Below are 25,595 nucleotides of genomic sequence, written 5' to 3' on the forward strand. Positions count from 1 at the left end.
GACCGGAGTTCGCCACCTCGGCTTTAGACCAACATTCGTCACAATTCTGCGCTCATTGGAGTCACTTCAAAGATTTTACATTCCCAAAGTTATCATATCAAGACAGTAGTGAGAGTTAGTCAGTGAAGAACAGTGATGTGACAGAACTCAAAAGTATTGAGGTAACAGCTCATACAAGCAAACCACGAGACCTCGTATCATAAAGGTTTAAAAACTCTGCTCTCCTTTTGCTTCCTTGTGTTTGTTCTTTATATTGCCTGTGCAAAAAATTCACACTTTAAATAAACAATACTTTTAATCTAACAATCTAACAATACTAACAATCTGATATCGCCATGTTTAAAATCAACAATGTGAACAGCTACACGGATCTGAGCAATACATCTGAATAGAGCTCGATGGCTCACAGTGTGAATTGAGCCTTAGGCTACTGTATGTTCACACTGACAGTCCAAATCCGGTTATTTGTGTATCGGATTAGGATCATAAGTCCGTGCTGGATGTCGTCTGAGGCCGCGCCAGCTTTATCCCGTCGTCTCTGCCGGTTTCAAAACATGTCTTTATTGTATTGTCGTTTTCTGCTCGACAACCTTGTTTCTGCAGCGACTTCAGCATGTTTCCTATAACAAGGTCTAACATGCTTACGTTTTATGTGGCGTGAGAAAGGGACATAAACCATGTGAAATCCGATCAGACTGAAACGGATTTCCAGAAATGCAATTTGAATTGGATTTCAAACCACATATTAGTGTAGCTTGAAACGGATTTGTTAAAATCACATTTCATGTGATTTTTTGCCCTTCTCACACTTGTTAAATCTGATCAGATTCCAATTGCCCATTCGACCCCCAAAAGACCTGCCCCCTTAGTTACTGTTGCTATGTCTGACCAGCCACGCCTCTCTCACACCACACCATGACCTCACGCAGTGAAACACACACCGCGGCGCAGAGGACACTGACAACACACTGATACAGGACAGACCAGCTTACTTTTGATATGAAACAGTTGGTCTTTCAAAGTTGGCCATTTTTGATGTGGGGCGGCAGTGGACGAGCTGGATAGCCTTGCATGGCTGACACCGCCGCCGGTGTATAAATGAGTGAGTGAATGGGTGAATGTGAGGCAAAATTTAAAACGCTTTGGTGGCCATTGGGTCTGTGAAAGCGCTATATAAATGCAGTCCATTTAACATTTACCATTTTAAAGAAATCTAAGCAATAAATACCGTTTTGTGGCTGTTTAATGTGTCTGACAGATAGCTCAGTTAAAGCTGCTCATGAACCCATCATCTTCTAGTTCATTTATAGCATCAAATAAACATGAATGAACATCAGAAGGAATGTTGTTTCAACCGTGGAAAGACGTCAGTACAGTTCAAATCCACCCGTGTTAATCTACTAACTCTCCTGACTGCTGTGTCGGACAAAATGGCGAATTCAGAGGATGGCGGATTATGATTGGTCAAACCGCCTGTCAATCAAACTCCCTGCGAAGGGTGAATTGGATATGGTACGTGTATCATCGTATCATCCAACTATTCCATTCAAACTGGCAAACAAAAAACAGGAAAAACGGTTTATACGGTTTATTGTTTTCCTGTATGAACCAAGGGTGGCTTGCCCACTTCAGGTTGGTGGAGAGTTCCTGCCTCAAGTGGAGGAGTTTAAGTATCTTGGGGTCTTGTTCACGAGTGAGGGAAGGATGGAACGGGAGATTGACAGACGGATCGGTGCAGCTTCTGCAGTAATGCGGTCGATGTACCGGTCTGTGGTGAAGAAGGAGCTGAGCTGCAAGGCGAAGCTCTCGGTTTACCGGTCGATCTACGTTCCTACTCTCACCTATGGTCATGAGTTTTGGGTCATGACCGAAAGGACAAGATCCCAGATACAGGCGGCCGAAATGAGCTTTCTCCGCAGGGTGACTGGGCGATCCCTTAGAGATAGGGTGAGAAGCTTGGTCACTCGGGAGGAGCTCAGAGTAGAGCCGCTGCTCCTCCACATCGAGAGGCCCAGCTGAGGTGGCTCGGGCATCTGTTCCGGATGCCTTCTGGACGCCTTCCCGGGGAGGTGTTCCGGGCGTGTCCCACTGGGAGGAGACCCCGGGGAAGACCTAGGACACGCTGGAGGGACTATATCTCCCGGCTGGCCTGGGAACGCCTCGGTGTCCCCCCGGAAGAGCTGGAGGAAGTGTCCAGGGAGAGGGAAGTCTGGGCATCTCTGCTTAGACTAATGCCCCCGCGACCCGGCCCCGGATAAGCGGAAGAAGATGGATGGATGGATGGATGGATGAACCAAAAAAAAATTAAGCTGGTGTTGCATGGGGGAATATTCAAGAAATGTTCACGGTTTTCACGTATTCCCCCACGGTACACCAGCTTTAATTGTTTTTGGTTCATACAGAAAAATTAAATATTTATCTTTTTTGTCCCGTTTTTAGTTTGCCCGTTTGAATGGAATAATTGGATGATACACGGACCGGATATGCACAAAATCAGATGTGAGCTGAGTCTGAACGAGGCTTTCACTTCCTCCTCTGTAGTTGTAGCTTAGATCGAGGTTCACATGTGATCAGTCAGAGTACAGGTCATGTGTATTCGGCGTCCGAGCGCGGGATTGTCCCGAACCCAGTGGACTCCCGTATCCGCGGTTGGGAAAGGAGAAGTGCGGAGATGGAGGAGGGGTGCTGGGAACAGAGGCAAGTCTGCTGTGTGTATTCCTCTTAGCTCGTTAATTGAGTCGATTAACTGAACATGCTCCTCCCGTGTTAATTAGGTTAATTATCTGAATGTGCTTCTCCCAAACTTTGTTAATAAAACATCATATATTAATTAGGTTACTTGACTGGATGCAATGAAGGTTGCCAATCAATGTCATCATGGCCAAATTAATATTCATCAAGTATTCAGTAGAGCCTTTCACCTTATTCTTCAAATCTTACTTCCTTGTTATTTATGTTTCCTTGTCCATTTGAACTCATTATGTGTTTGTCTTTACACACTTAAAGGGATAGTCCACCCAAAAATGAAAATTGTCTTCATTTACTTTCTCTCATGTCTCCAATCCTGCAGAACACAGAATAAGATATTTTGAAGAATGTTGGTACTTTATCTTTTGGAAATAAAATGTTTTGTTACCAACATTCTACAAGATATCTTCTTTTGTGTTCAGCCGAAGAGAGAGATGTTCAGACACATCTCGACAGCCGTTTATGAGCACTAATTATGAACCTGAAGTGACGCTTTTACAAACTCACAGTATTTTTTTAAATCGTATAAACTGAGTCCCTGTCTGGCGTGAGCTTTCAGAGAGGGGTTAAAGGTCAGGGTCCGGATGAAGCTGCGGACCGATTACAGCTCTGGCCACAAATATTCTCGTCATATTAAAATACCAAGCTTTAACTCATTTTTCCTGATGGTAAATAAAGAAAATATATACAACTCATTTATTCAAACCAATAGAATATTTGTAGCACAAACTTTTTGTTTACAATGATTTGTTAAAATACTGTTAAACCAGAGGAAAACCCCTACGCCCCTTTGACAAAGTCTTGTTGTTTTCAGGCTCTACTAGAACAGGTTTTCCTGCTTGAATGTTGATTATTCTCCTCATATTCTCCATTGTTGCGGCTCCTCTCTTCCCAGTCTGTCAGTAACGCTCTGTTTACTTCCTGTCTCTATGAAGCCCCTCCTTCTGAAAAGCACACTGTGCTCTGATTGGTCGGCTGGAGCAGTGTGTTGCGATTGGTCGAGCGCTTCGAGTGTGTTTGGGAAATGCCCCGCCCCTTTCCATAACCGCCAGTTTAACACACTACTAACTAACTCAACCAGGCCCCGCCCCTTTATTCTGCGCATTATTATAATGAGGAATATTGTGACGTGTTCGTTCCCGGAAGAAACTCAAGACTACAGTGGAGGCGTTTCAGGAGTTCAGAAACACTGACACCAAGAACTGGAGCTTTGCAGAGTTTTTTCAGGCTCAAACAGCAACATCTTATTTATTTTTATATCTTAACTATTATTATGAATGAGTTAAAGATTTTGTAGTCATATTGCATAGGTGTGCTTGGAGTCGATTGTTTTATTTGTGATAATAACACAATGAAACATGACAAATTGTGCAACATAATTTTTGTCCAGCCTGTCAAACAAATAAATTATGAACACATGCAAAAACAACAGAGAACCAACCAAATATTAATAACTGATTATGTTGTAGTCAATGTTTGCTTTTTCCTGTCAGATTTTTACATGCATTTTTTTGCATATAAAATAAAACCTGTAGCTGTAATTTAACTTTATTTGCCAAACAATTTTGTCAGATAAATACCTTAACCAAGTTTAATGTTTTGTTCTTCCCTATTTAAAATATAACAGAATTTCCTCATATTTCGCTGGTTTAATGGAGCTCGTTAAAAACCCCTCAGACGTCACTAGAGTCAGGAGAACCGGCTCAGTGATGGTTTATTAGCAGGGACGATGTTAACGTGTGTTCTGTTCATATGAATTAGCAGATTTCTGTCAGTACAATATGATCAGACTTTTTGACAACCGACTATATTAATACTTTTCATTAATACTTTTTGAGAACTGCTTACTCTTGCTTAGAACAAAGCCGGCTGCTCTTTCTGTCTGTGAGCCAGGAAAGGAAAATTCACCTGATTATGTTGTAAATTCATGTTATAGATCTTATTGTGAATGTTTAGTTAAAACAATAAAAGCTTCTTCCGTTTCATCACTTAAATGACATTGAAACGCTGATATATATATCTGCTACACAATATAGACACAATATCTACATATGGAGGATCATGTATACCAGGGTTGGACGATATTCCTAAAACTTGAAATCTTTCTAAATTTTGATGATAAGCCCCATATACATCTCAATATTTTTGCTTTTGCTCTAGAATAATTAAAAAAGGTGATTTTCTTTTTCCCCAATTAAAAACAAACAGATTTGGACAAACAGTTATTATGTCAAAGCACATTCAAAATGTTTAGTGCAAAAAAAACACAAAGTAAAAATAAAAATGCAGACTTTTCTTTATTAATCTTAATTTTCAACAATATTTGATATTCACAATATATAATATTGATGATAATATTGCTAATATTCTCTCTCTCTCTCTATATATATATCACCCAGCCCTAAAACATGAAGCATAGCGGTATTACTCTCTGTAAAGCTGCTTTAAAACTGCATTCTGGGAAATGCAAACATTTGGTTTTCATAGTTACCCCTGTATAATGTGCGTTGTGTGTGCAATGATGAGGAACAAAAGATGCAATGTCACGCTAGCCGTAATCTGAGCTTCACCCTTTCTAGACAAATAAACAAAAAAGTCAGTGTTGATGTTGTTAGATATATTTTAATCAAGCAAATGTGAAAAAGCTGAAGACAGGAACAGCGTCAGGGTTACAGATACACACAGTGTTTAGGGGTTCACACTCAAACATCACACTGTTACAGAGAGAGAGACGAGTTCCCTGAGGCGTGTTTGACAGATCGACAGACAACACTATTATACAGCAGGAACACACACTCTCACGAGCATAATCATAATTATAATCACGTCAGGCACTCCGTCACGGCCGCTTCTGACCAGCGTTTGGCACTTTAAACATAAGGTCACGACTATAAACTTACACACATCACGGAGATCTCGTTTCACAATCTAACAGCTTAAATATCTGTGAATTTCAGAAGAAAAAAATATTCACCTCCCTCTTTTGTTGTCTTAAAAGTTAAGGCTTTACAAATTGCATAAACGCGCAAGCATAACAAATAATTTCCAAAAAGATGCAAATTCATTTTTGAAAGCAAGCCTCCGTCGGTACCGTGGAAAACCCTGAGGCGTTTAACTGGATCCTAATGTGGATATAACACACGTGTTCAGCGCTCGTGTGATATACTGGATGAAGAGCTCATAGACACACACACTGTGCTGAACTATACTGTCAGTCAAGAGTTGTACAAACACTCGATTTTGTTCTGTACAGGCATTTCAAATATCTGAAAATCTTATAAAAGCAAAAAGTCACGTTTATAAACATAATTCTCGCGCTCCTTGAATCACAGTAAAACCCCATAACACCCCGAGCCGCAGCTTTACTCAACACTGGATATACTGTACGGCAGCCGGTTTGGCGCACAATGAACTTTGAGATGAAAGATAAAAGTCATTAAAAAGCGAAACGATCACTGCAGGTTGAGCGAACTCAAGCCAGCAGAACAGTAGTTGGAGAAAAGCCTGCTCAATCCTCACCTTTCCCTTCTTCTTCTTCTCCCCCCCGAAGAACTTCCCGATCTGGTCCATGACGGTGGGGCTCTTCTTGCTGCGGCCCAGCCGGAGAGTGGACTGCGAGGAGCTTGCGGATGCCATGAGCGAGTCTCTGAGGGAAGCGAGGCGAGAGAGGTCTACTCGAGGTCCTCCTGGATGGTCTGCAGCTCGTCCGACTCTGAGGGCCGCTCTGTGAAGGTGTTGTCCTCTCGCCCCGGGGCGTCCCGAGAGAACAGGCGGGTCAGGTGTGGGCGGGGCCCGTCGGGGTCAGGGGTCGTGCCGCTCGACTGCTTCCAGATGCCCTGATCCACTGCCTCCGTCGTGGAGTCGCTCAGCGCTGGACTCTTGCTGGAAGAGCCATTGTTCTGGTTCAGGTCCGCCTCCCCCAGTCCTGAACACACACACCATTGTCATCAACATTGAATCATCACTTTTCATGAGAAACTATTAGGGGTGTGACCTTTTCTTTTCATTGGCTTTTGGCTTGCTTAGTTGGGGACATTTAATATAATCTTCAACAATAATATGGATCTGCCTGCATCGACACACCATTGCCATCAACATAAATCATCACTTTCATGAGAAACTTTTAGGGGTGTCACAATATATCACAATAATATGTATTGTGGATATTTCATCCAAAATAAAAATTAGAGTTTTAGTGTCAGTACTACATTAAACTACTATATATGATGTTGAATATAATGTATAATAATGCAATGGGGGGATATTTGTGGGACTGATAAGGCCAGATGTCTTGTTACCAGTATAAAGTGGCCTTTATTATATTAAATATATCCAGTCAGTGACAGAGATCAAGCATATTCATCTACAACAATTCAGTGTTTTCAGCTTCAGAATCATGAATATTGTTATTCTGGCGTCTCTATTGTCCTGTGTTGGGTTTCAGCACCAAGTCCATCCTATTCATTTACACACACAATGCAATATTAAATTTAGCATTTTAATCAACAGGACATTTTTTGTTAACCTTTAATCATGTCTTGGTGTATCACAATAATATGGTATGGTGAGTTCAGTGCGGTGATATGAGGGTATGGTGAGTTCAGTGTGGTGATATGAGGGTATGGTGAGTTCAGTGCGGTGATATGAGGGTATGGTGAGTTCAGTGTGGTGATATGAGGGTATGGTGAGTTCAGTGCGGTGATATGAGGGTATGGTGAGTTCAGTGCGGTGATATGAGGGTATGGTGAGTTCAGTGCGGTGATATGAGGGTATGGTGAGTTCAGTGCGGTGATATGAGGGTATGGTGAGTTCAGTGCGGTGATATGAGGGTATGGTGAGTTCAGTGCGGTGATATGAGGGTATGGTGAGTTCAGTGCGGTGATATGAGGGTATGGTGAGTTCAGTGCGGTGATATGAGGGTATGGTGAGTTCAGTGTGGTGATATGAGGGTATCGTGAGTTCAGTGCGGTGATATGAGGGTATGGTGAGTTCAGTTCAGTGTGGTGATATGAGGGTATGGTGAGTTCAGTGTGGTGATATGAGGGTATGGTGAGTTCAGTGTGGTGATATGAGGGTATGGTGAGTTCAGTGCGGTGATATGAGGGTATGGTGAGTTCAGTGCGGTGATATGAGGGTATGGTGAGTTCAGTGCGGTGATATGAGGGTATGGTGAGTTCAGTGCGGTGATATGAGGGTATGGTGAGTTCAGTGCGGTGATATGAGGGTATGGTGCGTTCAGTGCGGTGATATGAGGGTATGGTGAGTTCAGTGCGGTGATATGAGGGTATGGTGAGTTCAGTGCGGTGATATGAGGGTATGGTGAGTTCAGTGCGGTGATATGAGGGTATGGTGAGTTCAGTGCGGTGATATGAGGGTATGGTGAGTTCAGTGCGGTGATATGAGGGTATGGTGAGTTCAGTGCGGTGATATGAGGGTATGGTGAGTTCAGTGCGGTGATATGAGGGTATGGTGAGTTCAGTGCGGTGATATGAGGGTATGGTGAGTTCAGTGCGGTGATATGAGGGTATGGTGAGTTCAGTGCGGTGATATGAGGGTATGGTGAGTTCAGTGCGGTGATATGAGGGTATGGTGAGTTCAGTGCGGTGATATGAGGGTATGGTGAGTTCAGTGTGGTGATATGAGGGTATGGTGAGTTCAGTGCGGTGATATGAGGGTATGGTGAGTTCAGTGCGGTGATATGAGGGTATGGTGAGTTCAGTGCGGTGATATGAGGGTATGGTGAGTTCAGTGCGGTGATATGAGGGTATGGTGAGTTCAGTGTGGTGATATGAGGGTATGGTGAGTTCAGTGTGGTGATATGAGGGTATGGTGAGTTCAGTGCGGTGATATGAGGGTATGGTGAGTTCAGTGCGGTGATATGAGGGTATGGTGAGTTCAGTGCGGTGATATGAGGGTATGGTGAGTTCAGTGCGGTGATATGAGGGTATGGTGAGTTCAGTGCGGTGATATGAGGGTATGGTGAGTTCAGTGCGGTGATATGAGGGTATGGTGAGTTCAGTGCGGTGATATGAGGGTATGGTGAGTTCAGTGCGGTGATATGAGGGTATGGTGAGTTCAGTGTGGTGATATGAGGGTATGGTGAGTTCAGTGCGGTGATATGAGGGTATGGTGAGTTCAGTGCGGTGATATGAGGGTATGGTGAGTTCAGTGCGGTGATATGAGGGTATGGTGAGAGTTCAGTGCGGTGATATGAGGGTATGGTGAGTTCAGTGCGGTGATATGAGGGTATGGTGAGTTCAGTGCGGTGATATGAGGGTATGGTGAGTTCAGTGCGGTGATATGAGGGTATGGTGAGTTCAGTGCGGTGATATGAGGGTATGGTGAGTTCAGTGCGGTGATATGAGGGTATGGTGAGTTCAGTGCGGTGATATGAGGGTATGGTGAGTTCAGTGCGGTGATATGAGGGTATGGTGAGTTCAGTGCGGTGATATGAGGGTATGGTGAGTTCAGTTCAGTGATATGAGGGTATGGTGAGTTCAGTTCAGTGTGGTGATATGAGGGTATGGTGAGAGTTCAGTGCGGTGATATGAGGGTATGGTGAGTTCAGTGCGGTGATATGAGGGTATGGTGAGTTCAGTGCGGTGATATGAGGGTATGGTGAGTTCAGTGTGGTGATATGAGGGTATGGTGAGTTCAGTGCGGTGATATGAGGGTATGGTGAGTTCAGTGTGGTGATATGAGGGTATGGTGAGTTCAGTGTGGTGATATGAGGGTATGGTGAGTTCAGTGCGGTGATATGAGGGTATGGTGAGTTCAGTGCGGTGATATGAGGGTATGGTGAGTTCAGTGCGGTGATATGAGGGTATGGTGAGTTCAGTGCGGTGATATGAGGGTATGGTGAGTTCAGTGCGGTGATATGAGGGTATGGTGAGTTCAGTGCGGTGATATGAGGGTATGGTGAGTTCAGTGCGGTGATATGAGGGTATGGTGAGTTCAGTGCGGTGATATGAGGGTATGGTGAGTTCAGTGCGGTGATATGAGGGTATGGTGAGTTCAGTGCGGTGATATGAGGGTATGGTGAGTTCAGTGCGGTGATATGAGGGTATGGTGAGTTCAGTGTGGTGATATGAGGGTATGGTGAGTTCAGTGCGGTGATATGAGGGTATGGTGAGTTCAGTGCGGTGATATGAGGGTATGGTGAGTTCAGTGCGGTGATATGAGGGTATGGTGAGTTCAGTGCGGTGATATGAGGGTATGGTGCGTTCAGTGTGGTGATATGAGGGTATGGTGAGTTCAGTGCGGTGATATGAGGGTATGGTGAGTTCAGTGTGGTGATATGAGGGTATGGTGAGTTCAGTGCGGTGATATGAGGGTATGGTGAGTTCAGTGTGGTGATATGAGGGTATGGTGAGTTCAGTGTGGTGATATGAGGGTATGGTGAGTTCAGTGCGGTGATATGAGGGTATGGTGAGTTCAGTGCGGTGATATGAGGGTATGGTGAGTTCAGTGCGGTGATATGAGGGTATGGTGAGTTCAGTGCGGTGATATGAGGGTATGGTGAGTTCAGTGCGGTGATATGAGGGTATGGTGAGTTCAGTGCGGTGATATGAGGGTATGGTGAGTTCAGTGTGGTGATATGAGGGTATCGTGAGTTCAGTGCGGTGATATGAGGGTATGGTGAGTTCAGTTCAGTGTGGTGATATGAGGGTATGGTGAGTTCAGTGTGGTGATATGAGGGTATGGTGAGTTCAGTGTGGTGATATGAGGGTATGGTGAGTTCAGTGCGGTGATATGAGGGTATGGTGAGTTCAGTGCGGTGATATGAGGGTATGGTGAGTTCAGTGCGGTGATATGAGGGTATGGTGAGTTCAGTGCGGTGATATGAGGGTATGGTGAGTTCAGTGCGGTGATATGAGGGTATGGTGAGTTCAGTGCGGTGATATGAGGGTATGGTGCGTTCAGTGTGGTGATATGAGGGTATGGTGAGTTCAGTGCGGTGATATGAGGGTATGGTGAGTTCAGTGTGGTGATATGAGGGTATGGTGAGTTCAGTGCGGTGATATGAGGGTATGGTGAGTTCAGTGCGGTGATATGAGGGTATGGTGAGTTCAGTGTGGTGATATGAGGGTATGGTGAGTTCAGTGCGGTGATATGAGGGTATGGTGAGTTCAGTGCGGTGATATGAGGGTATGGTGAGTTCAGTGCGGTGATATGAGGGTATGGTGAGTTCAGTGCGGTGATATGAGGGTATGGTGAGTTCAGTGCGGTGATATGAGGGTATGGTGAGTTCAGTGCGGTGATATGAGGGTATGGTGAGTTCAGTGCGGTGATATGAGGGTATGGTGAGTTCAGTGTGGTGATATGAGGGTATGGTGAGTTCAGTGTGGTGATATGAGGGTATGGTGAGTTCAGTGCGGTGATATGAGGGTATGGTGAGTTCAGTGTGGTGATATGAGGGTATGGTGAGTTCAGTGCGGTGATATGAGGGTATGGTGAGTTCAGTGCGGTGATATGAGGGTATGGTGAGTTCAGTGCGGTGATATGAGGGTATGGTGAGTTCAGTGCGGTGATATGAGGGTATGGTGAGTTCAGTGCGGTGATATGAGGGTATGGTGAGTTCAGTGCGGTGATATGAGGGTATGGTGAGTTCAGTTCAGTGTGGTGATATGAGGGTATGGTGAGTTCAGTGCGGTGATATGAGGGTATGGTGAGTTCAGTGCGGTGATATGAGGGTATGGTGAGTTCAGTGCGGTGATATGAGGGTATGGTGAGTTCAGTGTGGTGATATGAGGGTATGGTGAGTTCAGTGTGGTGATATGAGGGTATGGTGAGTTCAGTGCGGTGATATGAGGGTATGGTGAGTTCAGTGCGGTGATATGAGGGTATGGTGAGTTCAGTGCGGTGATATGAGGGTATGGTGAGTTCAGTGCGGTGATATGAGGGTATGGTGAGTTCAGTGCGGTGATATGAGGGTATGGTGAGTTCAGTGCGGTGATATGAGGGTATGGTGAGTTCAGTGCGGTGATATGAGGGTATGGTGAGTTCAGTGCGGTGATATGAGGGTATGGTGAGTTCAGTTCAGTGTGGTGATATGAGGGTATGGTGAGTTCAGTGCGGTGATATGAGGGTATGGTGAGTTCAGTGCGGTGATATGAGGGTATGGTGAGTTCAGTGCGGTGATATGAGGGTATGGTGAGTTCAGTGCGGTGATATGAGGGTATGGTGAGTTCAGTGCGGTGATATGAGGGTATGGTGAGTTCAGTGCGGTGATATGAGGGTATGGTGAGTTCAGTGCGGTGATATGAGGGTATGGTGAGAGTTCAGTGCGGTGATATGAGGGTATGGTGAGTTCAGTGCGGTGATATGAGGGTATGGTGAGTTCAGTGCGGTGATATGAGGGTATGGTGAGTTCAGTGCGGTGATATGAGGGTATGGTGAGTTCAGTGCGGTGATATGAGGGTATGGTGAGTTCAGTGCGGTGATATGAGGGTATGGTGAGTTCAGTGCGGTGATATGAGGGTATGGTGAGTTCAGTGCGGTGATATGAGGGTATGGTGAGTTCAGTGCGGTGATATGAGGGTATGGTGAGTTCAGTGCGGTGATATGAGGGTATGGTGAGTTCAGTGCGGTGATATGAGGGTATGGTGAGTTCAGTGCGGTGATATGAGGGTATGGTGAGTTCAGTGTGGTGATATGAGGGTATGGTGAGTTCAGTGCGGTGATATGAGGGTATGGTGAGTTCAGTGTGGTGATATGAGGGTATGGTGAGTTCAGTTCAGTGTGGTGATATGAGGGTATGGTGAGTTCAGTGCGGTGATATGAGGGTATGGTGAGTTCAGTGTGGTGATATGAGGGTATGGTGAGTTCAGTGCGGTGATATGAGGGTATGGTGAGTTCAGTGTGGTGATATGAGGGTATGGTGAGTTCAGTTCAGTGTGGTGATATGAGGGTATGGTGAGTTCAGTGCGGTGATATGAGGGTATGGTGAGTTCAGTGTGGTGATATGAGGGTATGGTGAGTTCAGTGCGGTGATATGAGGGTATGGTGAGTTCAGTGTGGTGATATGAGGGTATGGTGAGTTCAGTGTGGTGATATGAGGGTATGGTGAGTTCAGTGCGGTGATATGAGGGTATGGTGAGTTCAGTGCGGTGATATGAGGGTATGGTGAGTTCAGTGCGGTGATATGAGGGTATGGTGAGTTCAGTGCGGTGATATGAGGGTATGGTGAGTTCAGTGCGGTGATATGAGGGTATGGTGAGTTCAGTGCGGTGATATGAGGGTATGGTGAGTTCAGTGTGGTGATATGAGGGTATGGTGAGTTCAGTGTGGTGATATGAGGGTATGGTGAGTTCAGTGCGGTGATATGAGGGTATGGTGAGTTTAGTGCGGTGATATGAGGGTATGGTGAGTTCAGTGCGGTGATATGAGGGTATGGTGAGTTCAGTGCGGTGATATGAGGGTATGGTGAGCTCAGTGCGGTGATATGAGGGTATGGTGAGTTCAGTGTGGTGATATTAGGGTATGGTGAGTTCAGTGCGGTGATATGAGGGTATGGTGAGTTCAGTGCGGTGATATGAGGGTATGGTGAGTTCAGTGCGGTGATATGAGGGTATGGTGAGTTCAGTGCGGTGATATGAGGGTATGGTGAGTTCAGTGCGGTGATATGAGGGTATGGTGAGTTCAGTGCGGTGATATGAGGGTATGGTGAGAGTTCAGTGCGGTGATATGAGGGTATGGTGAGTTCAGTGCGGTGATATGAGGGTATGGTGAGTTCAGTGCGGTGATATGAGGGTATGGTGAGTTCAGTGTGGTGATATGAGGGTATGGTGAGTTCAGTGTGGTGATATGAGGGTATGGTGAGTTCAGTGCGGTGATATGAGGGTATGGTGAGTTCAGTGCGGTGATATGAGGGTATGGTGAGTTCAGTGTGGTGATATGAGGGTATGGTGAGTTCAGTGTGGTGATATGAGGGTATGGTGAGTTCAGTGCGGTGATATGAGGGTATGGTGAGTTCAGTGCGGTGATATGAGGGTATGGTGAGTTCAGTGCGGTGATATGAGGGTATGGTGAGTTCAGTGCGGTGATATGAGGGTATGGTGAGTTCAGTGCGGTGATATGAGGGTATGGTGAGTTCAGTGCGGTGATATGAGGGTATGGTGAGTTCAGTGCGGTGATATGAGGGTATGGTGAGTTCAGTGCGGTGATATGAGGGTATGGTGAGTTCAGTGCGGTGATATGAGGGTATGGTGAGTTCAGTGCGGTGATATGAGGGTATGGTGAGTTCAGTGCGGTGATATGAGGGTATGGTGAGTTCAGTGCGGTGATATGAGGGTATGGTGAGTTCAGTGCGGTGATATGAGGGTATGGTGAGTTCAGTGCGGTGATATGAGGGTATGGTGAGTTCAGTTCAGTGTGGTGATATGAGGGTATGGTGAGTTCAGTGTGGTGATATGAGGGTATGGTGAGTTCAGTGCGGTGATATGAGGGTATGGTGAGTTCAGTGCGGTGATATGAGGGTATGGTGAGTTCAGTGTGGTGATATGAGGGTATGGTGAGTTCAGTGCGGTGATATGAGGGTATGGTGAGTTCAGTGTGGTGATATGAGGGTATGGTGAGTTCAGTGCGGTGATATGAGGGTATGGTGAGTTCAGTGTGGTGATATGAGGGTGATATGTATCGAATCGTGACGTGAGGGAATCGTTACACCCCTAGAAATCATCCGTCGTAACGAACACGAGTAGTAGACATGTAGTGAGGGGTCATTTATTAATGATCCGGTCATTGCGTGTCACATGACAAATGAGCCAAAGACTAGGAAGGTAAATTAAATATTTATGTTCCCTGTGAATTATTTTTGCCTGCATTATAATGATTTCTTAATTGGGGTGCGGACTGATGGGTCAGTGAACCCGAGGTTCCCCGCGAGTCCGTTCTCGAGCTCCTCCGGGCCGAGTTTAGGGAAACATCGGGTCCATCGGAGACGTCCAATACACTACTTAGGCGCCGAAAGAACACCACACACACAGTGTGATCACCAGGGGAATCTCACGAGTAAAACTGGGAGTCGGGAAAATATGATACACCGGTGTTTTGCCAGATGAGAAATGTATTTATGCATCATCTTTACATCTCTTTTAATTTCTTTTATAACTGTTTTAATTTTCCTTGCTTTTATTTGGTGATTATTTTAATTCCTTTCTGTGTAAAGCACTTTGAATTGCCATAGTGTATGAAATGTGCTATATAAATAAACTTGCCTTGCCTTAATTCAGAATATGATCAAGATGGCGTAGGTGGATGTGTTCGGGGAATCTGGCTGTTAAAAGTATACCATTAAATGAACAAAATGACTCGAATAAAGATTCTTTCATTTTGATGAACGAGATCGAACGAGAGAGTCGGTAAAATGATCCGAACTGCCCATCGCTCCTGACACGATGGTGTTCTTCTCCACAGGTTTCACAGCGGCTCTTCCCCAGGAGGTCGTCAGGTTTGGACCCGAGCAGAAACACAAAGCCTCGACTGTACCGCACAACACAAGAGAATCTGAACTGACTCTAGTGTTCCTCACAGAGACTCTTTGTCCTCCACAAAGTTATTGTAGAAGGACAAAGTGGACAGTGTGACTGGAATAACTTCCCCAGGCCAGATTCTGCACATTCTCTGCTCAGTGAAACTCATCTCATTTCTCCAGTCCATCATGTAACGTGCGGCGGATCCAAATCACTCATGAAGGAAGGTCCAAACGCTCGGTTTTGTCTTATTACAAATGACAAATTTGCATCATTTTTTTGTCAAAAGTAGGGCTGTGCAATGATTAATCGCATCCCAAATAAAATGTGTTATTTATATATAATATAAATTGGTAACACTTTACAATAAGGTTCATCAGTTAACATTAGTTAATGTATTTACTAACATGAACCATGAGCAATACATTTGTAACTATATTAGTTTAAAATACAGCTGTTCATGTTTGTTCATGTTAGTTCACAGTGCATTAACTAATGTTAACAAATACAACCTTTGATTTTAATAATGTATTACTAAATGTTGAAATTAATATTAATTAAGATAAATAAATGCTGTAGAAGTATTTTCATACTTAGTTCATAAGGTAGTTAACTAATGACCCTTACTGTAAAGTGTTACCTATAAATTATATATACAGTATATACATGCAAATATTTCTTAAACATACATACACGTGTGTGTATTTATATATACAAAATAATTATACACAGTACACACACGTATATGATGTAAACACAAACTTTTATTTTGGATGGGATTAATAGTTTCAGAGCCCTAATCAAAAGTGGAACTGAAGCTGAATTCTTCATGCATGTGTATTGAATGTTAAATAAGATAATGACAACGTCTCGGCTACGCATGTCTCGCGCGGTTGCGAAAAAATTCAACGTTGTCTGTTGATATATCGAAATCGTCTTCCATTGCGATTTCCTGTTTATCTAAATATGTTTAGATCTTCACAGTGAACGGTAATACTTCCGAAATCTCTGTGTAAACAATGAGTGACGTACGAGAGATCACTTCCAGACCGACGCGCCGGCGCCCTCAGATCACCTGGACGTGACTGTGATTACAAGAGGTAAAAACTATATAAATACTGTTCGTTTTCTCACACAAACCGCTCGTTTCGTGTCTTAGGCCATCAATGTGTGCTTACATTTACGAGTCATTAAATCATGTTTAATTTGGACTTCTCTGTGCATGCTCTTTGAGGTGGTGACCATAGACCTGCATTATATGACTGACAGACAAGAACGGTTTGACCTAAAAATATCAAAATTGAAACTACTGCGGACACAAAGACACCTACATCTCGGATGCCCTTGAGGTAAGCTAAAACATACCAAAAATTTATTTCAAAGTGAACTATCCCTTTAATGTCTCTTCTCATATATATCATAGTCATACACATCATATCTAGGCTGTATTATAAACTGTATAAAAGTTTATGGTAGGGGTGCAACGATACCCTCATGTCATGATTCGATACATATCGCGATACTGAACTCACGATAATATTTTTGCGATACTCCAAGACATATGATAAAAGGTTAACAATTTTTTTTACCATTGATTAAAATGCTGAATTTGGTTTTACATTGTGTGTGTAAATGAATATGATGGACTTGGTGCTGAAACCCAACACAGGACAATAGAGACGCCAGAATAACAATATTCATGATTCTGAAGCTGAAAACACTGAATTATTGTAGATGAATATGCTTGATCTCTGTCACTGACTGGATATATTTAATATAATAAAGGCCACTTTATACTGGTAACAAGACATCTGGCATTATCAGTCCCACAAATATACCCCCATTGCATTATTATACATTATATTCAACATCATATAGTAGTTTAATGTAGTACTGACACTACATTTTCATTTTGGATGAATTATACACAAAACATTGTCAGTATCCACGATACATATTGATGCATGTTTGTATTGTAATATATTGTGACACCCCTAGTTTGTGGTCATGTTGTTGTGGTCTGCATGAGGTTTGAGCGAGGTTATATCCCACACACACTGGAGCAGTGGGCCGAGGCACGGGAAGCATGTCTCTGAGAGGAGCTTCAGGCATGCGGCTCGGGTCCAGAACTCCCACCCCTGCTCCAGTCGCTGTATAAGCACATTCATGAGGACCGGAGGAGCCCACGGCACAGACACAGGCCCTCGTCTGTTCCAGCACAATCCCTGACTCCAACTACTGCAGTTCAACCGCAGCTGGAACATGCAGGACCATTACACAAGGCCAAACATTCAATAAACCGCCAAATCTTGGCCAAGAAAAAAGGTTTCTGCTTACATTTCTTGGCCAAGATTTGGTGGTTTATTAAATGTTTGGCCTTTTTTAATTTAACATTGCAGTCAAACTATTTTGCACAATTTTTGAGACTACATTCCTATGATAGATGATCCATGGCTACAGAAACGATAAAAACACTTTACGGTTCCTGTATTTTTAGTGTTTGGATGGAAACTCAGATGAGATGTGCTCAGAATCTAATGACACACACTCTGTGATTGTGGAGTGTGAATTACCGGAGCAAATACATATACTCGCACTCATTAAACATTAGTGAGAACTCATTGCCGAGGGTTTCATAAAGGGGGAGAACTGCATGTTTCTGATACATATTTATGGATTGATTCCCACCTCATCTGTGTGTGTGTGTGTGTGTGTGTGTGTGTGTGTGTCGTGGTGGAGGGATTTCCCTTGAGGTGATTTGAAAATTGTTTTTTTGTTTTTGCCAACATGACATCATGGCTTTGCGTAAACATACACGCCACTTTCAAGTCAAGTGGCGTGTTATCTATACGCATTTTGAGCTATCCGCGTGTATGTCCACGCCGAAACGAACCGTCATATTTTGCGTGTATGTCTACGCCGTTAAATGTCCGAGCGAAACGAAGCAAAATGTAGATCTACATCTGGGGAGCAATATTTTTTTCCCTAGGATGGTAGGGGAAGACTCATAAATGGTATTAACCCCAGTGACGGGTAGGTTTAGGGACGATGTTGGGGTAGGTCATATATTTATATATACAGTAATGTAACAGTCAACGGCGTTGATAAACACGCTGAAAAGCGATTGTGCGTGTTGATAGCACGCCAAAAATAGAAATACGAATTGGCGTGTCATACATACGCCATTTCATGAGATCAGTCTGTTTTTGCTGTATATATAAAAAAGTGTTAGATGCACTTTTATGATGGACAGATGCACTTTTATGATGGATAGATGCACTTTTATGATGGACAGATGCACTTTTATGATGGATAGATGCACTTTTATGATGGATAGATGCACTTTTATGATGGATAGATGCACTTTTATGATGGATAGATGCACTTTTATGATGGACAGATGCACTTTTATGATGGATAGATGCACTTTTATGATGGATAGATGCACTTTTATGATGGATAGATGCACTTTTATGATGGATAGATGCACTTTTATGATGGACAGATGCACTTTTATGATGGATAGATGCACTTTTATGATGGATAGATGTACTTTTATGATGGACAGATGCACTTTTATGATGGATAGATGCACTTTTATGAGGGATAGATGCACTTTTATGATGGATAGATGCACTTTTATGAGGGATAGATGCACTTTTATGATGGACAGATGCACTTTTATGATGGATAGTTGCACTTTTATGATGGATAGATGCACTTTTATGATGGATAGATGCACTTTTATGATGGACAGATGCACTTTTATGATGGATAGATGCACTTTTATGATGGATAGATGCACTTTTATGAGGGATAGATGCACTTTTATGATGGATAGATGCACTTTTATGAGGGATAGATGCACTTTTATGATGGATAGATGCACTTTTATGATGGATAGATGCACTTTTATGATGGATAGATGCACTTTTATGATGGATAGATGCACTTTTATGAGGGATAGATGCACTTTTATGAGGGATAGATGCACTTTTATAATGGATAGATGCACTTTTATGATGGACAGATGCACTTTTATGATGGATATATGCACTTTTATAATGGATAGATGCACTTTTATAATGGATAGATGCACTTTTATGATGGACAGATGCACTTTTATGATGGATATATGCACTTTTATAATGGATAGATGCACTTTTATGAGGGATAGATGCACTTTTATGATGGACAGATGTACTTTTATGATGGACAGATGCACTTTTATGATGGATAGATGCACTTTTATGATGGATAGATGCACTTTTATGAGGGATAGATGCACTTTTATGAGGGATAGATGCACTTTTATAATGGATAGATGCACTTTTATGATGGACAGATGCACTTTTATGATGGATATATGCACTTTTATGATGGATAGATGCACTTTTATGATGGATAGATGCACTTTTATGAGGGATAGATGCACTTTTATGAGGGATAGATGCACTTTTATAATGGATAGATGCACTTTTATGATGGACAGATGCACTTCTATGATGGATATATGCACTTTTATAATGGATAGATGCACTTTTATAATGGATAGATGCACTTTTATGATGGACAGATGCACTTTTATGATGGATATATGCACTTTTATAATGGATAGATGCACTTTTATGAGGGATAGATGCACTTTTATGATGGACAGATGTACTTTTATGATGGACAGATGCACTTTTATGATGGATAGATGCACTTTTATGAGGGATAGATGCACTTTTATGATGGATAGATGCACTTTTATGAGGGATAGATGCACTTTTATGATGGATAGATGCACTTTTATGATGGATAGATGCACTTTTATGATGGATAGATGCACTTTTATGATAGATAGATGCACTTTTATGATGGATAGATGCACTTTTATGAGGGATAGATGCACTTTTATGAGGGATAGATGCACTTTTATGAGGGATAGATGCACTTTTATGATGGATAGATGCACTTTTATGATGGATAGATGCACTTTTATGATGGATAGATGCACTTTTATGAGGGATAGATGCACTTTTATGAGGGATAGATGCACTTTTATGATGGACAGATGCACTTTTATGATGGATAGATGCACTTTTATGAGGGATAGATGCACTTTTATGAGGGATAGATGCACTTTTATGAGGGATAGATGCACTTTTATGATGGACAGATGCACTTTTATGATGGATAGATGCACTTTTATGATGTATAGATGTACTTTAATGTTGGATAGATGCACTTTTATGAGGGATAGATGCACTTTTATGAGGGATAGATGCACTTTTATGATGGATAGATGCACTTTTATGATGGATAGATGCACTTTTATGATGGATAGATGCACTTTAATGTTGGATAGATGCACTTTTATGAGGGATAGATGCACTTTTATGATGGATAGATGTACTTTTATGATGGATAGATGCACTTTTATGATGGATAGATGCACTTTTATGAGGGATAGATGCACTTTTATGAGGGATAGATGCACTTTTATGATGGACAGATGCACTTTTATGATGGATAGATGCACTTTTATGAGGGATAGATGCACTTTTATGAGGGATAGATGCACTTTTATGAGGGATAGATGCACTTTTATGATGGACAGATGCACTTTTATGATGGATAGATGCACTTTTATGAGGGATAGATGCACTCTTATCATAGATAGATGCACTTTTATGATGGATAGATGCACTTTTATTATAGATAGATGCACTTTTATGATGGACAGATGCACTTTTATGAGGGATAGATGCACTTTTATGATGGACAGATGCACTTTTATCATGGATAGATGCACTTTTATCATAGATAGATGCACTTTTATGATGGATAGATGCACTTTTATGTTGGATAGATGCACTTTTATAATGTATAGATGCACTTTTGATGCACTTTTATGATGGATAGATGCACTTTTATGATGGATAGATGCACTTTTGATGCACTTTTATGATGGATAGATGCACTTTTATGATGGATAGATGCACTTTTATAATGGATAGATGCACTTTTATAATGGATAGATGCACTTTTATGATGGATATATGCACTTTTATAATGGATAGATGCACTTTTATGATGGATAGATGCACTTTTATGATGGACAGATGCACTTTTATAATGGATAGATGCACTTTTATGATGGATAGATGCACTTTTATGATGGACAGATGCATTTTTATGATGATATATGCACTTTTATAATGGATAGATGCACTTTTATAATGGATAGATGCACTTTTATGATGGATAGATGCACTTTTATGATGGACAGATGCACTTTTATGATGGATATATGCACTTTTATAATGGATAGATGCACTTTTATGATGGATATATGCACTTTTATAATGGATAGATGCACTTTTATGATGGATAGATGCACTTTTATGAGGGATAGATGCACTTTTATAATGGATAAATGCACTTTTATAATGGATAGATGCACTTTTATGATGGATAGATGCACTTTTATAATGGATAGATGCACTTTTATGAGGGATAGATGCACTTTTATAATGGATAGATGCACTTTTATAATGGATAGATGCACTTTTATGATGGATAGATGCACTTTTATAATGGATAGATGCACTTTTATGATGGATAGATGCACTTTTATGATGGATAGATGCACTTTTATAATGGATAGATGCACTTTTATAATGGATAGATGCACTTTTATGATGGATAGATGCACTTTTATGATGGACAGATGCACTTTTATGATGGACAGATGCACTTTTGATGCACTTTAATGATGGATAGATACACTTTTATGATGGATAGATGCACTTTTATGATGGATAGATGCACTTTTATGAGGGATAGATGCACTTTTATAATGGATAGATGCACTTTTATGATGGACAGATGCACTTTTATGATGGACAGATGCACTTTTATGATGGATAGATGCACTTTTATGATGGATAGATGCACTTTTATGAGGGATAGATGCACTTTTATGATGGATAGATGCACTTTTATGAGGGATAGATGCACTTTTATGATGGATAGATGCACTTTTATGATGGATAGATGCACTTTTATGATGGATAGATGCACTTTTATGATGGATAGATGCACTTTTATGAGGGATAGATGCACTTTTATGAGGGATAGATGCACTTTTATAATGGATAGATGCACTTTTATGATGGACAGATGCACTTTTATGATGGATATATGCACTTTTATAATGGATAGATGCACTTTTATAATGGATAGATGCACTTTTATGATGGACAGATGCACTTTTATGATGGATATATGCACTTTTATAATGGATAGATGCACTTTTATGAGGGATAGATGCACTTTTATGATGGACAGATGTACTTTTATGATGGACAGATGCACTTTTATGATGGATAGATGCACTTTTATGATGGATAGATGCACTTTTATGAGGGATAGATGCACTTTTATGAGGGATAGATGCACTTTTATAATGGATAGATGCACTTTTATGATGGACAGATGCACTTTTATGATGGATATATGCACTTTTATGATGGATAGATGCACTTTTATGATGGATAGATGCACTTTTATGAGGGATAGATGCACTTTTATGAGGGATAGATGCACTTTTATAATGGATAGATGCACTTTTATGATGGACAGATGCACTTCTATGATGGATATATGCACTTTTATAATGGATAGATGCACTTTTATAATGGATAGATGCACTTTTATGATGGACAGATGCACTTTTATGATGGATATATGCACTTTTATAATGGATAGATGCACTTTTATGAGGGATAGATGCACTTTTATGATGGACAGATGTACTTTTATGATGGACAGATGCACTTTTATGATGGATAGATGCACTTTTATGATGGATAGATGCACTTTTATGAGGGATAGATGCACTTTTATGAGGGATAGATGCACTTTTATAATGGATAGATGCACTTTTATGATGGACAGATGCACTTTTATGATGGATATATGCACTTTTATGATGGATAGATGCACTTTTATGATGGATAGATGCACTTTTATGAGGGATAGATGCACTTTTATGAGGGATAGATGCACTTTTATAATGGATAGATGCACTTTTATGATGGACAGATGCACTTCTATGATGGATATATGCACTTTTATAATGGATAGATGCACTTTTATAATGGATAGATGCACTTTTATGATGGACAGATGCACTTTTATGATGGATATATGCACTTTTATAATGGATAGATGCACTTTTATGAGGGATAGATGCACTTTTATGATGGACAGATGTACTTTTATGATGGACAGATGCACTTTTATGATGGATAGATGCACTTTTATGAGGGATAGATGCACTTTTATGATGGATAGATGCACTTTTATGAGGGATAGATGCACTTTTATGATGGATAGATGCACTTTTATGATGGATAGATGCACTTTTATGATGGATAGATGCACTTTTATGATAGATAGATGCACTTTTATGATGGATAGATGCACTTTTATGAGGGATAGATGCACTTTTATGAGGGATAGATGCACTTTTATAATGGATAGATGCACTTTTATGATGGATAGATGCACTTTTATGATGGACAGATGCACTTTTATGATGGATATATGCACTTTTATAATGGATAGATGCACTTTTATAATGGATAGATGCACTTTTATGATGGATAGATGCACTTTTATGATGGACAGATGCACTTTTATGATGGATATATGCACTTTTATAATGGATAGATGCACTTTTATAATGGATAGATGCACTTTTATGATGGACAGATGCACTTTTATGATGGATATATGCACTTTTATAATGGATAGATGCACTTTTATGAGGGATAGATGCACTTTTATGATGGACAGATGTACTTTTATGATGGACAGATGCACTTTTATGATGGATAGATGCACTTTTATGAGGGATAGATGCACTTTTATGATGGATAGATGCACTTTTATGAGGGATAGATGCACTTTTATGATGGATAGATGCACTTTTATGATGGATAGATGCACTTTTATGATGGATAGATGCACTTTTATGATAGATAGATGCACTTTTATGATGGATAGATGCACTTTTATGAGGGATAGATGCACTTTTATGAGGGATAGATGCACTTTTATAATGGATAGATGCACTTTTATGATGGATAGATGCACTTTTATGATGGACAGATGCACTTTTATGATGGATATATGCACTTTTATAATGGATAGATGCACTTTTATAATGGATAGATGCACTTTTATGATGGATAGATGCACTTTTATGATGGACAGATGCACTTTTATGATGGATATATGCACTTTTATAATGGATAGATGCACTTTTATGATGGATAGATGCACTTTTATGATGGATAGATGCACTTTTATGAGGGATAGATGCACTTTTATGATGGATAGATGCACTTTTATGATGGATAGATGCACTTTTATGATGTATAGATGTACTTTAATGTTGGATAGATGCACTTTTATGAGGGATAGATGCACTTTTATGAGGGATAGATGCACTTTTATGATGGATAGATGCACTTTTATGATGGATAGATGCACTTTTATGATGGATAGATGCACTTTAATGTTGGATAGATGCACTTTTATGAGGGATAGATGCACTTTTATGATGGATAGATGCACTTTTATGATGGATAGATGCACTTTTATGATGGATAGATGCACTTTTATGAGGGATAGATGCACTTTTATGAGGGATAGATGCACTTTTATGATGGACAGATGCACTTTTATGATGGATAGATGCACTTTTATGAGGGATAGATGCACTTTTATGAGGGATAGATGCACTTTTATGAGGGATAGATGCACTTTTATGATGGACAGATGCACTTTTATGATGGATAGATGCACTTTTATGAGGGATAGATGCACTCTTATCATAGATAGATGCACTTTTATGATGGATAGATGCACTTTTATTATAGATAGATGCACTTTTATGATGGACAGATGCACTTTTATGAGGGATAGATGCACTTTTATGATGGACAGATGCACTTTTATCATGGATAGATGCACTTTTATCATAGATAGATGCACTTTTATGATGGATAGATGCACTTTTATGTTGGATAGATGCACTTTTATAATGTATAGATGCACTTTTGATGCACTTTTATGATGGATAGATGCACTTTTATGATGGATAGATGCACTTTTGATGCACTTTTATGATGGATAGATGCACTTTTATGATGGATAGATGCACTTTTATAATGGATAGATGCACTTTTATAATGGATAGATGCACTTTTATGATGGATATATGCACTTTTATAATGGATAGATGCACTTTTATGATGGATAGATGCACTTTTATGATGGACAGATGCACTTTTATAATGGATAGATGCACTTTTA

General features: G+C 41.0%; 2 protein-coding genes and 1 long non-coding RNA gene across 3 annotated transcripts in view; all 3 read right to left on the minus strand.

The window, feature by feature from the left end:
- The window catches only part of LOC130078243 (myelin basic protein-like), a 38,236-nt gene extending 31,706 nt beyond the window's left edge, over positions 1-6,530 (minus strand). Inside the window, exon 1 of the mRNA XM_056243769.1 lies at positions 6,268-6,530. Within this exon, the coding sequence (XP_056099744.1) occupies positions 6,268-6,384 (117 nt within the window). The 5' untranslated portion in view covers positions 6,385-6,530. The remainder of the gene's footprint in view (positions 1-6,267) is intronic.
- Positions 6,420-25,595, minus strand: part of LOC130078244 (myelin basic protein-like) — a 36,867-nt gene continuing 17,691 nt past the window's right edge. The window contains exon 4 of the mRNA XM_056243770.1: positions 6,420-6,673. Coding sequence (XP_056099745.1) covers positions 6,420-6,673 — 254 coding nt within the window. The remainder of the gene's footprint in view (positions 6,674-25,595) is intronic.
- The window catches only part of LOC130078245 (uncharacterized), a 6,174-nt gene continuing 925 nt past the window's right edge, over positions 20,347-25,595 (minus strand). Inside the window, exons 2-3 of the long non-coding RNA XR_008805906.1 lie at positions 24,603-24,664; positions 20,347-20,432 (exon numbers count right to left, since the gene is read on the minus strand). This is a non-coding gene — a long non-coding RNA (uncharacterized LOC130078245). The remainder of the gene's footprint in view (positions 20,433-24,602; positions 24,665-25,595) is intronic.

Source organism: Rhinichthys klamathensis, unplaced genomic scaffold, assembly GCF_029890125.1.
Source record: "Rhinichthys klamathensis goyatoka isolate OS25496 unplaced genomic scaffold, OSU_Roscu_1.1 h1tg000844l_1, whole genome shotgun sequence".
NCBI classification, from domain to species: domain Eukaryota; kingdom Metazoa; phylum Chordata; class Actinopteri; order Cypriniformes; family Leuciscidae; genus Rhinichthys; species Rhinichthys klamathensis.